The sequence below is a fragment of the Salvelinus alpinus genome, chromosome 3, assembly GCF_045679555.1.
Source record: "Salvelinus alpinus chromosome 3, SLU_Salpinus.1, whole genome shotgun sequence".
Classification (NCBI taxonomy): domain Eukaryota; kingdom Metazoa; phylum Chordata; class Actinopteri; order Salmoniformes; family Salmonidae; genus Salvelinus; species Salvelinus alpinus.
In genome coordinates, this window is record NC_092088.1 from 54,455,563 (window position 1) to 54,469,505 (window position 13,943).

Consider the following 13,943-nt stretch of genomic DNA (forward strand, 5'->3'; position numbering starts at 1 on the left):
AACAATAATCAACAATAATTTCCCAATGGAAACCAAAGGGCACACTTATACAAGTACTAATCAGTGGGAATAGGGGACAGGTGTGCGTAATGAAAGATCCGGAGGGATCCGTGACAGTACCCCCTTGACACGCTGCATTAGCAGCGCAACGACACCGGCCTCGAGGGCGATCACAGTAACGCAGTGCAGGTCGATCAGGAACCGATGCAGCTGTCGAAGTTGCGTCGTCGTCGGACGGGCCAGTTGCCGCTGCCAAAGTTGCGGCTGCGTCGAATGGACCAGTTGCAGTGGTCCATTCGGATAGACCGGTTGTGGTGGCGTCGGACAGGCCAGTTGCAGCTGCAGAAGCTGCATCATTGGACGGACCCGTTGTAGCGACCTCGGACGGCCCAGTTGCAGCTGCCGAAGTTGCGGCGGCGTTGGACGGACCAGTCGTAGCGTCGTCGGACGGGCCATTCCCGCTGTCTCACAAAAGGGTTGATTATTCTGTCACGTCGGTATGAAGGGGTCGGGAGACAGGCGCAGGAATGCGTAATAGGGGTTTTTATTTCCCAATTTACAGCGTGCCGTGTAAAGGCACGGGGACGAAGACCAAACAAACACGAATACAAAACACAGGGGAGAAACCCAAACAAAAGAGGGAGGAGTACCTCGAATAAATAAACAATTGCACAATGATTATCACACGGGACGAGACCCGTAATCATCTGCACAATATACGTGGCACGAAAGCCAAAACAACATAGCACAGGTACTCACACGACCAACGGACATTGTAACAATAATGGACAGCCCAACGGAAACCAAAGGGCACACTTATACAAGTACTAATCAGTGGAAATAGGGGACAGGTGTGCGTAATGAAAGTTCCGGAGGGATCCGTAACATCTACCCCCAAGCCATAAGACTCCTGAACATCTAATCAAATGCCTACACAGACTATTTGCATTGCCACCCCCCACCCCCATTCTACGTTGCTGCTACTCTCTGTTATTATCTATGCATAGTCACATTAATAACTCTACCTACATGTACATATTACCTAAATTCCCTCGACACAGGGTGCCCCCGCACATTGACTCTGTACCGGTACCCCCTGTATATAACCCCGCTATTGGTATTTACTGCTGCTCTTTAATTATTTATTATTCTTATCTCTTACTTTTTTATGTATTTTCTTAAAACGGCATTGCTAGTTAAGGGCTTGTAAGTAAGCGTTTCAGTGTAAGGACTACACCTGTTGTATTCGGCGCATGTGACAAATAACATTTGATTTGATTTGATTGGCAAACATACACAATCCATGTCTCAATTGACTCAAGGTTTAAAAGTCCTTCTTTAACCCGTCTCCTCCCCTTCATCTATACTGATTGAAGTGGATTTAACACGTGACATCAATAAGGGATCATAGCTTTCACCTGGATCCACCTGGTCAGTCTGTCATTGAATGAGCAGATGTTCTTAATGTTTTGTACACTCAGTGTATATTAGAGTGAGCTATGTCAAGAATCCAGTATATAAATAAATATGCAGTGTGTATAAACAGTGTAACTAAAATACAATGTACAGTAATAGAAATATTAGAATGAACTTTGTTGTGAAAACAGTATTTAAATGGACAGTACAAAACCACAAGGACAAATGTATAGAATTGCAGAAAATTAGCTTCTGGACCATAGTCCGGAATATAAATATACAGTATATTGTACATATGTGAAGGGTGTGTATAGACAGAATGGGCAGTATGTGAATAGAAAAGGTCTGTACAGCAGTAGTTATATAGGATAAGCCATGACTATAATACAGCATATGCAAATAAAGTGGGTAAAACAGTATGTAAACATTATTAAAGTGGCTAGTGTTCAATGAATCTATGTACATATGGCAGCAGTCTCTAAGGTGCAAGGTAGAGTGCCGAGTATTAGCCAGCTAGTGACAGTGTCTAAGGTTCAGGGAAGGTTACTGGGTGGTCCATGATGGATGGGTGAACTTCATTTAACCAAGTACTGTGTCAGTTTTCTGAGAGACCTCCCAACCGCCATTCCAGCTGTGACACCATCAGAGCCAGCCTCACTGTCGGATACAGGCCGAGTGTGTGAGTTGAGCCTACCATCTGTCTTGCAGTAGCAACAACTACATGAACAGTAACAGTAAAGCCCCTCCCCAAGAGCCCAATTTTATCAAACTTTAGCTCAGGCCTGTTGCCATTTGTTTTTCTACAATGTACTAACAAGAGAGGTTTAGACTCAAATCCCCTAAAAGCCAGTGGAAATAATGGAGAAACCTTTTAAGCGATAACTCCAGGAACTTTATGGGGAAATGGAGAGATCAATAGAGATCAGTCATACTCTCCATACCAGTGGTGTAAGCAAATCATATCAAATATGTGATTTGATTCATTGTCCTGGCTCTCTGACAACTCAGAGACCCTATTTTGTGTGGGCAGTTGACCCATGAGTGTGTCTGGCAGGAAGAGTAATCCATGTCAGTTACACTGCTGCTGTCCACCTCATCCAGACCAGACACTGCTCTTAGAGCTCTCTGCAGATTTAACCCTTTCTTGTGAACAGAATGTGTAACCTAGTTGGAGGACAAAATTATGTTGAAATCGAAATGATTATTTAGGTAAAAGGGTATTATTGATCAAAATTATGATGTATATCAACAATGCTATGTAAAAAGTTCCATAATGGATTGATTTTTAAGCCAAAGTATTCTGTTGAGGGATTTAACATAGGCCTAATTTCATTTCACTCTGGTGTCATTAACAAATTCTATGCTAATGAAACACAATGACTCATCTATTTTTTGACAAGTTAAGAATGAACGCTCTTATCGTCCTTCCCCAAGAGGCATTTTGGATTGAATTAGTTTGCTAGAACAGCTGGTTATATTTACAGCGGACGTCTTTTGTGATATACATGGTTTTATTTAGTCCATCACTCAGAATTCTTAGACATTGTTTTTATGTTGTTTTCTTTGTTGATCAATTACCCTGTGATTGGAATAATACGTAACACACAGTAACTGTATGGAGCTGTATGAACAGAGCTTTGTTTCGCTACTAGTAGGATGTTATTTCTCTGGCAACGTCTTTCACTCTCAGCTTGTGCTCTCTTGCCAGTGTATAAGGACAAAACAGTGATTTTCAAAGGCCTGCCCTGAATCCCACTTGGTGTTTGTAGTGTTGTGTTGGAGTCTTTTAGAGTAAGAATGGACCAAAAACAAATGGTCCTAGGCAGCACCTACGGATTTACAACAACATTCAGATTTCCAAATGGTTCGACTTTGTATTCATAGCCTATGGGTCATGTCGACACTCAGGAAAACTCCACTCAAGTCACAAGACACGCCATGTATGTTAACTAGGTTGATATTGATTTTGTTTAACTTCACCCTAGTGCTCAAATTATATTAAACTCGATTAGTTTCATTTGACAAGGTTAAGGTAAAGGACACATTTGCAGCAAACTGCGATTCTTGGCCTTCCCTGTACATACTGTAGCTCGTAAATGATGAGATTGTAAGCCATGAATTCAATCATTGAATGAAACCTGCTATGCCAATGTTTATGTATCATATTTACAAAATATGTTATTTACAGAGCTCACACACATTTCATTGGGAAAGCAACTGCATAAAAACAGCAATGCAGATTTAAGTCAGACCTGTATCATGCCAATGTTTATTTCAAAATGTGACAAGGATAAACACCCCACTGCACCCGTGGGATTGTGTGAATAAGCTAGTTACATAACTGTGAGCTCAGTGTCTTTACACACCAGACAGCTGGCTTAAAGCATTCAGTATGACAAGGCTCATTTCTAATCCTCTGAAATTAAATTGGAATATATTGCATGCCATTTCAGAAATGCAAATAATGTATACAGTATGTACTTCCATGGACTCCCTGTCTCCCACCCAGGCAAAATTCTGTTTTCCACTGCATCCTTTCTTTTGGGTTTGATGAGCTCTTGAGCTATGTTGCATTGGTAAATGTATTTTTAATGACGTAACATTTACCCTCATTATACGCACTGTTAGTTTACCATAAGTCTGTCAGGGCTGGACCTCACGGCCTCCATTATCTAACGGGCATATTGACAACAATGACCTCGAAGCCGATCTAATGGAACAGGCCTTGAACTTGAATTGTCTGTGACCATTGCTTGGTGCTAGTTATGTGAGCCAACACGTTCTAGGCCTCAGGCAAGGATCGTCATCACACTAGGTTAGCTTGGGAGAAGACCTACAATACCATGAAAAGCAGTCATGTCTGACTCATACGCATCTACAGTATCACAAGGCCTGGGCCAAACAGGCCAACAGCTCCATTAATGTAAAGCAAACTTTCTATGACTCATACAGTATAGTAAAATGATCACAACAAAACAATGAATGTTCAATGCTCGACTGTTTTATTAGGTGTGCCATTAAAATATTAACTTGAGCAAACTTTTCTTATTAATAGTGAACACTGAACACAAACAGACAATAGAAAATAAAAAAAACAATCGCATCCATAGAATGAAGGTGGAGCGTCAGCGGTGAGTAGTGGTCTTCTTCCTATAGCAAAAAAAGAGAGAACAGGCAGGTGTACCCATCCCTTGGTTCTGCTTACCCCACCATGCCTTTATTACTATCCATGAAGAACACCTGAAACAAAAAAGTCAGATGCTAAGCAACAGGTCAAGATAGGAAATTAAATACACTTTTATTGACAGATGTGCTCTCACCATGTGATCTCTCACACTCTATGAGCCTGATGACCCACAGCAGGAGGCAGACAGGGTCTTGGATTTCCAAAAGCGCAAAGTAGTGTGGCTCTGGGCCGGTGGCATGAGGCGACAGGAAATACATACTGCCCCTGATAAGACAGAGAGAGACACAGGGAAGATAGAAATTAGATGAGTAATGCCTCTTCCTTATGTATATACTGATAGACAGAGCATGTTGCTGATCACAAACTTACACAAAACATATGTTATAGGCCTATTTTAAGTGAGAAGTAGCCATTGGTCTGAAGCCAAAAAACAAAATAAATTCACATGAGCACCGCGTACTTCACCCATGCTCTACCAAGGTTTTCCAGCTCACAGCTTTGACCTACTACAGTAGCTACAGTATGTTGGTCTATTGTACATCAAACAATGTTTGGGCACGTTGCTTAGGATTCAAACCTTCTCAAACAGCCTAATACTCTTAGAGGTGCTCCCACAATAATGTGATTTGTACCACATACAAGGTAATGTATTGCATTCTTCCCACCCCACACTAAGGCATTACCCAATTTTAGTCAGTAGATACACACCACCTTTTACGTTGGGTTCGACAGCTACTCATATAGATAGGTCTATGGAGCCTGTCTGCATTCTTGATTTCTGTAACCGTTAGCTTACCTATGTAATATTGACATAAGCTCAGAAACACTTTTGCAAACATGGTCCTGTTTCAGCAATTGGAGGCTCCTCAGAGGTGGACCATTTTTGATCAATGTACATTCATCAGTAAACTTTGTACATACAATTCAGGGATGGCCATTATATCTCGATGGGCTACAGGGTTATGCAGGCTCTCCTGTTCAAGCCTAGGTCTACCACACCTTCTACTATATAAGGTCTTGATGAGCAGCTGAGGTATTGATGAATAGTTGAGCAGTAAAATCAGGTGTGGTAGCACTGGGCTTGAACAAAAGCCTGCATAACCCTTCAGCTCATCAATAGCAATTTTGGTAAGTGCTGATACAAACACTGTTTACAAACACTGTTTACAAATGACAAACTGCTGAGAAACACCTGTAAAATACAAAGAAATTCAACAAGTACAAAACACTTAAGAATACATTCTTATAAATCTGACATTGGATAGGTGTTCTAAATCCTTTAGGTACCAATGTTCTTAATAAAGCTGTACACAGCTGTCCAACTCCAGTAAAAAAACAAACACATTACAAATGTATAAATATGAAAACAGACGGGAGTACTCAGATTTGGAACAGAACATACATAAATGCTACTGATAGTGTGCGATGTACTGTGTGCATATGAATAAGCGTAAGTCATAGCTTCTCAAATGACAGAAAGTTGCGCCTGAAAAGGATAAACGTTTACAACCTGTGCAATTTATCGCATGCATTTGTACGGTAGGGATGGCGTGCATCTGATGAATGGGGGCAACGTCGTCTTGAGAAATTGAGAGCTGGTCTCGCCACGGTTCTCTCCTCCGTAGTAGCAAGACGCGCGCACAACTACTAGTACACGTCACACTCCCTGTTCCTTGCCACTCAACGATTCCTAATGAGCCCAAAGTCTATTTTACATACATCTAAGACATTTTAAAAAATAAGCACACGCCGTGCGTGCATGCGCCGGTGTCCGGAATGGGAGCGGGTGTCAAACTATACACGAAAGAGAATGGTCAAAATATCTTTCAAATCCCAGTGACGCTAACCGTTACACTACGAACCCTGTTACAGATACTTCAAATAGACACAATTTAAATAGGCCATTCCAAAATATGTTGGTTCATTCACTAAGTACTGATTGAACGTTTATTTATCTTGTTTGGTTAAACATGCTTTTTTTTATGAAACAGTTGATATGTTGAAAACAGTTTCATTTGATCACATAGGCAACCAAGTTAGCAAAGAAGGCGCTTTATTTTGACTTGTGCACAGGTCGCACAAGCAAGCAATGATCATTATGATGGCGTTGTTTTAACGTTACCTGGATGCTTCTTGAGCAACCCTGCTGCTTTTTACTTGTGGATGGCGACTTCAGCTTTTCGGAAACACATTGAAAAGTAACTTGACACTTGATCAGTCAGCGCAAATGTGGATTATAATGACAATAAATTTGCATTGACAGAGAATGGAGTGTACTGAATTAATGCATAAGGTAAGGGCTAGAATTTTCTCGGGATCTTCTAACAGCGACACGTCTGTTTTGGTGTTTGCATGTATTATACATTAGCAGCGTGGCAGTGTCCCCAAAGTTCGTTGAATCCAACGGGCCCGTAATAGCCAAGGACGTTAGCTAATTTATTAGCTTGTGCTCTGATTACACGCAAGTGTACGCAGATGACTTCAGCCATATGGAAACATTCCATAGCTAAATATACATAGCTACCTGATATTCAGCACATCATTGGTTTTTACTAGGCAAAAATTTGCATGTGAGCGGTAAATTGTGAATATAATAAAAACTGTTGCACCTACAAACGTATTCAGTCCAAATGGATCTAAATATAAATGGTCACCTAATGGACGCAGTAGCCTGGTTTTAATCCAATGTCTAGAATATGAGCTAGGTTTGGGCAAAACATTTAACAACCCTAATGCTAACGAACTTGCAAAAATCCGGTATAGTTGTTCTCGGTAATGAGGCGGCTAGTGTGTTGTGTAACTCAATTGATTTGCAAATGTTTATCAACATTGGCGTCATATTGGCTTAGACATGATGGTAGGGAGTTTTGAATTTAAAAATTGAGCTTCAACTGTAACTGACAGTTAGACTTACAGGTTATGTCGTTGTTTTTTGTTTGAATTGTTTACGTGTTCGCTTTGCGGGGGAAATGATAAGACGAGCGGAACTACGTAGCTAATAACTGTTGTAACGGGGATCCTTATTGTAGCAACACACTTTTGGAGGGAAGGCAATCCCGCGCTGTGTTAGCAAAATGTTCATGTCATCAGGTGTAGTTCGTAAGTATGTTAGGATGGTAAAGTTATAATAATTAAGAATGAAGTGTGAATTCATGCCAGGAATAATCAGTGTGAAGTTTGATTTCCTCCATTCTGTAATAAGCAGCCAATGAGGTATTTTTCCTTTATTCATGTATTTAATCTGATACTGTTATAGCGCCGGCAAAACTGTTTGTGTATGTAAGCACTTCAGAGTTATACCAAGCTAATACGTCACTCGTAAGATAAGGAGGTTGTAAGAGTGTGCTTAACTATATTTATTTACTTTATAGTTCTCACGGAAGGTGATAATTCTGACTAAATCTACAGAATAAAGCCGCCAGTTAAAATCAAGGAACGGTTGTGCTCGTGGTTACTGGAGGGAGCTACATCAACAAATGCATACTATGCGATATAATCAAATCGTATTATTCACATGCGCCGAATACGTACAGTAATTTTTTTTTTTAAACAAATAATTAGAGCAGCAGTAAAATAACAGTAGCGAGGTTATATGCAGTTATCAGACAAGACAGGCAGGTCTATTATTTGGGGTTCTGAAGAAATCCTAGACAGTGTAGCCTATCTTGTTGCACTTATGGGTCTCCTTACCTGGGCAGGGCCACCTCACGTGGGCTGGTATCCCCAGGTGGATAGAAATCCCCAATGGTGGACTTCACACCCCTCTGCCCATGACAGAACCTGAAGGTTTTAAACCAGATTATTGGCTCCTCTTGCCTGATGGAGGTAGATAGGCAGCCTGGTCCATCTCTGCAGAGCCACTCACACCCCAACTGAGATCTTCAGTTTCTTGTTTTGTAGTCGAACCCACAACTCTCCAAATACTCAACTAGTCTAAAGAAGGACAGTTTTATTGCTTCTTTAGTCAGAACAACAGTTTTCAGCTGTGCTAACATAATTGCAAAAGGGTTTTCTAATGCTCAATTAGCCTTTTAAAATGATCAATTTGGATTAGCTAACACAACGTGCCATTGGAACACAATAGTGATGGTTACTGAAAATGGGCCTCTGTACGCCTATGTAGATATTCCATAAAAAATCTGCCGTTTCCAGCTACAATTGTCATTTACAACATTAACAATGTCTACACTGTATTTCTGATCAATTTGATGTTATTTTAATGGACAAAAAAATAGCTTTTCTTTAAAAAACAAGGACATTTCTAAGTGACCCCAAACTTTTGAATGGTAGTGTATATAAAAAAAAACATCCGATTATATGAAGTGATCTATAACAGCGCATTGGTCCGCGGTGCTAGAAACAAGCTGTAAAATGCTCGGGAAAGACGAGAATATCATTGTTATGTTTCTTTGACATCGAGGCTGAGCCAAAACCTTCTATAGCCGAGGAGACAAACAATTGACTTGCTTGGGAAGTAATCTTATACTGTCACTATTCATTGATTAAGGTATTCACTTTCTGTACAATCGAATATGTTTAAACCCAGACAGCGTTTAGGGACAGGCATACAAATTCTGAGTTAATTTCTAAACTTAACCTTAAACACTTCGGAATTTGATGTTTGGGTGAACGTTTAATTCTGACATGAGACTGTGAGAGGTTGTTGTTTTGGGAAACACTTGTTACCTCGGAAGAAGAGTAACCAGCTTACATTTTTCTGTGTCGGTAGGCCTAGGAGGCATTGGATAAATATGATAAGATGAACACAGGCCTATCTCTTGATCTATTCTTAGCCTGTAATTTCGGTAATTTGTGTGGTATTAAAAAGCTTATGCTAATATGTAGAATTGCATGACATTTAAATTTTTTCCTCGGAACTGCAAAAACGATGATAGATTCATTCAATGCTTTTACTATAAAATAGATCTTTCCACCGTGGTCTGAAAACTCACAAACTTCCGGCCCGCAGCCATGTGCGCTATCAAAATTCCTGCGTTGCCATGTAATGCTTAAAGGACAAAGAACAGTTTCTAAAGAACAGTATCTAAAACTGCATCTCTAATTCTCTGGTCTGTCCAAGAAGTGAGCGTAAACAGTAGACGGTAGATATAGTGGAGGGTCACTTGTATTTTTTTCAAGTGTTCAGAGAGGATTTAGGTAAAATATATTTTGCTGAAGGAAGGGCAATCCATTTGTAAACATATAAATGCAACCTGTAAAGTGTTCCTCCCGTGTTTCATGAGCTGAAGTAAAAGTTCCTGGAAATGTATTATTTCTCAAAATGTTTGTGCACACATTTGTTTACATCCCTGTTAGTGAGCATATCTGCTATGCCAAGATAATCCATCCACCTGACCAGTGTGGCATATCAAGAAGCTGATTAAACAGCATTATCATTACACAGGTGCACCCTGTGCTGGGGACAAGAAAAGGCCACTCTAAAATGTGCAGATCACACAACACATTGCCACAGATGTCTCAAGTTTTGACGGAGCGTGCAATTGGCATGCTGACTGCAGGAATGTACAACAGAGCTGTTGCCAGAGAATTTAATGTTAATTTCTCTACTATAAGCCACCTCCAACGTCATTTTAGAGAATTTGGCAATACGTCCAACCGGCCTCATAACCGCAGACCAAGTGTAACCATGCCAGCCCATCCGGCTTTTTCATCTGTGGGATCGTCTGAGACCAGCCACCTGCACAGCTAGTGAAATGGGTTTGCACAACTGAATCATTTCTGCACAAACTGTCAGAAGCCGTATCAGGGAAGCCCATCTGCGTGCTCTTCGTCCTTACCAGGGTCTTGACCTGAGTGCAATTTGGCAACGTAACCTACTTCAGTGGGAAAATGCTCACCTTCGACGGCCGCTGGCACGCTGGAGAAGAATGCTCTTCACAGATGAATCCTGGTTTCAACTGTACCGGCAGATGACAGACATTGTGTATAGCGTTGTGTGGGCTAGCGATTTGCTGATGTCAACATTGTGTACAGAGTGCCCCCATGGTGGCGTTGGGGTTATGGTATGGGTAGGGTAGGCATAAGCTACGGACAATGAACATAATTGCATTTTATCAATGGCAATTTGAATGCACAGAGATACAGTAACGAGATCTTGAGGCCCATTGTCGTGCCATTTATCCACTGCTATCACCTCATGTTTCAGCATGATAATGCACAACCCCATGTCTTAAGGATCTGTACGCAATTCCTGGAGGCTAAAAATTCCCCAGTTCTTCCATGGCCTGCATATTCACCAGACATGTCACCCATTGAGCTTGTTTGGGATGCTCTTGATCGACGTGTATGACAGAGTGTTCCAGTTGCCACCAATATCCAGCAACTTCGTACAGCCATTGAAGAAGAGTGGACACCATTCCACAGGCCACAATCAACAGCCTGATCAACTTTGTGCGAAGGTGATGTGTCATGCTGCATGAGGCACATAGTGGTCACACCAGGTACTGACTGGGCTTCTGATCCTGATCCAGGTCTACTTTTTGTGTGAACAACAGATGCATATCTGTGTTCCCGGTCATGTGAAATCCATAAATTAGGGCTTGGAAAGGTGGGCTGGCCTCTCCGTCCAGTTCTAAAATGATTTAGGACCTATTTAACCGGTCGATAGTTTTTTTTGTCACCCTTGGTGAACATAACTCGGAGAAAATGGATATCACATGTGGTGTTCCACAAGGTTAGATTTTGGTTCCGGTACTGTTCAGTTTATATATGTTACCCCTTGGCAGCGTTATCAGAAAGCACGGCATTGATTTTCACTGATACGCTGATGATACACAACTTTACATTTCTGTGTCATCAGAGGATTTTAGCTCCACAGATAAATTATACTGTATTAGTGAGTTAAATACTTGGATGGTTCACAACTTCCTGTGGATATATTTAAAAGAGATCTTAAAACACACCTCTTTAGCTTTGCTTTTCCTTAGTACTTTTTAGTCTTTCAGTTTTTATTGTTATTCTTTTGTTTTTTATCCTCTTTTGTTTGTTGGGTAGTAAATATTTCTATATGTATTTTCATAGTTTTTTCGTTTTTTCCTCTGAAGCGCATTTCATTGCATTCATGTTTGAAATGTGCTATATAAATAAAGCTTGATTTGATTATAATAAACAACGTGCACTCCCTTAGCTCTCTGGATCAATGTTATTGAATGCCAAAGTGTTTTGCTCAAAACATGATTGTGCCACAAGCTTGCTAGCTGCGGGGTAAATTACTACACTTCTCATTAACAGCCTAGCTAATTCAAGTAGCTATGCAGATGTGTACCTGTGCAAGTGCTTCGATAGCGTATGGCTAGCTAGCTAACAGGCCCGAGCCATCTTTCTTCCAGCTCCCATTTCTCTCTATTTCTCAGGGGAGAGGGCCAGAGAGGGTAAAGAAGCTCCACAGACTGTGAAAATCGCATGAAAATGATCATGCATTTTGGCCTATTATTTGTCAGAAGGAAATACCCTACGTAGTTTCATGGTTGACTACACAGTTGGTAGCCCATTTAGTCTAGCAGGTGTAAAATAATCTAATATGGCTAAGCAAGTACCTACCTACCTACCTACTAGTATCACCCTCTTTGGAAACAAAGATATGATATTTTAACAAGCTGTGTGTGTCCCTTAGACATAGTTGACCATTTAGCACAGCTACAGTATCACAGTTCATTCTAGACCTAGGCCTAATAAATCAAATCAAATCCAACAGGTGACGACCTTACAGTGAAATGCTTACTTACAAACCCTTGACCAACAATGCAGTTTTAAGAAAATACCCCCAGAAAAGTAAGAGATAAGAATAACACATAATTAAAGCGCAGCAGTAAATAACAATAGCGGGGCTATATACAGGGGGTACCGGTAAAGAGTCAATGTGCGAGGGAACCAGTGTCGAGGTAATTGAGGTAATATGTACATGTAGAGAGAGTTATTAAAGTGACTATGCATCGATAATAACAGAGTAGCATGAGCATATGGAGGGGCGGGCAATGCAAATAGTCTGGGTAGCCATTTGATTTGCTGTTCAGGAGTCTTATGGCTTGGGGGTAGAAGCTGTTTAGAAGCCTCTTGGACCTAGACTTGGCGCTCCGGTACCGCTTGCTGTGTGGTAGCAGAGAGAACAGTCTATGACTAGGGTGGCAGGAGTTTTTGAAAATTTTTAGGGCCTTCCTCTGACACCGCCTGGTATAGAGGTCCTGGATGGCAGGGTCGGTAGTCATATAGGCAGGTTACCTTAGTGTTCTTGGGCACAGGGACTATGGTGGTCTGCTTGAAACATGTTGGTATTACAGACTCAGATGGGGAGAGGTTGAAAATGTCAGTGAAGACACTTGCCAGTTGGTCAGCACATGCTCGCAGTACACGTCCTGGTAATCCGTCTGGCCCTGCGGCCTGTTTAAAGGTCTTACTCCCATCGGCTGTAGAGAGTGTGATCACACAGTTGTCCGGAACAGCTGATGCTCTCATGCATGTTTCAGTGTTACTTGCCTCGAAGCGAGCATAGAAGTTATTTAGCTCGTCTGGTAGGCTCGTGTCACTGGGCAGCTCTCGGCTGTGCTTCCCTTTGTAGTCTGTAATTGTTTGCAAGTCCTGCCACATCCGACTAGCGTCATAGCCGGTGTAGTATGATTCGATCTTAGTCCTGTATTGACGCTTTGCCTGCTTGATAGTTCGTCGGAGGGCATAGCGGGATTTCTTATAAGCTTGCGGGTTAGAGTCCCACTCCTTGAAAGCGGCAGCTCTACCCTTCTGGTCAGGGCATGTACGTACGGTCATTGTGGGGACAACGTCCTCGATGCACTTATTGATGAAGCCAGTGACTGATGTGGTGTTGTCCTCAATGCCATCGGAAGAATCCCGGGAACATATTCCAGTAGTGATGCACCGATATTACATTTTTGGCCGATACCGATATCTGATATTTTCCTTGCCAAAAAACCCAATACCAATAACTGATATAAAAAATATGTAGCGTCCTTTTAAGCATTCTAGTACAGTTAAATAGTTAACACACACACATGGACGCAGCGGTCTAAGGCACTGCATCTCAGTGCAAGAGGCGTCACTACAGTCTCGCGTTCGAATCCAGGCTGTGTCACATCCGGCCGTGATTGGGAGTCCCATAGGGCGGCGCACAATTGGCCCAGCGTCGTCCGGGGTAGGCCGTCATTGTAAATAAGAATTTGTTCTTAACTGACTTGCCTAGTTAAATAAAGGTTACACACACACACACACACACACACACACACACACACACACACACACACACACACACACACACACACACACACACCACACTGACCAAAATAAGGATTAGCCACAATAGTGGACTTTG

General features: G+C 41.6%; 1 protein-coding gene and 1 long non-coding RNA gene across 5 annotated transcripts in view; one reads left to right on the forward strand and one right to left on the reverse strand.

The window, feature by feature from the left end:
- The window catches only part of LOC139570968 (phytanoyl-CoA hydroxylase-interacting protein-like), a 38,008-nt gene that overhangs the window by 10,566 nt on the left and 13,499 nt on the right, over window positions 1–13,943 (forward strand). Inside the window, exon 1 of one of the 3 annotated variants that reach the window (XM_071393355.1) lies at window positions 6,656–6,896. The exons of 1 other annotated variant lie outside the window; for it this stretch is intronic. Coding sequence is in view for 1 of the 2 variants with exons in the window: in XM_071393354.1 (XP_071249455.1) it covers window positions 7,678–7,702 (25 nt within the window). In the remaining variant the exon portion in view is untranslated. Of the gene's footprint in view, window positions 1–6,655; window positions 6,897–7,608; window positions 7,703–13,943 lie in introns of those variants that run through there. One more of the 3 variants, XM_071393354.1, reaches the window with a different exon arrangement.
- Window positions 4,396–8,531, reverse strand: LOC139570969 (uncharacterized). 2 transcript variants are annotated; one of them, XR_011674206.1, is made up of 3 exons: window positions 8,294–8,531; window positions 4,737–4,867; window positions 4,396–4,656 (listed from the first exon to the last, which is right to left on the reverse strand). It is a non-coding gene; the product is annotated as an uncharacterized lncRNA (long non-coding RNA). The 2 variants fall into 2 exon arrangements; XR_011674207.1 differs by lacking the exon at window positions 8,294–8,531 and adding an exon at window positions 6,114–6,574.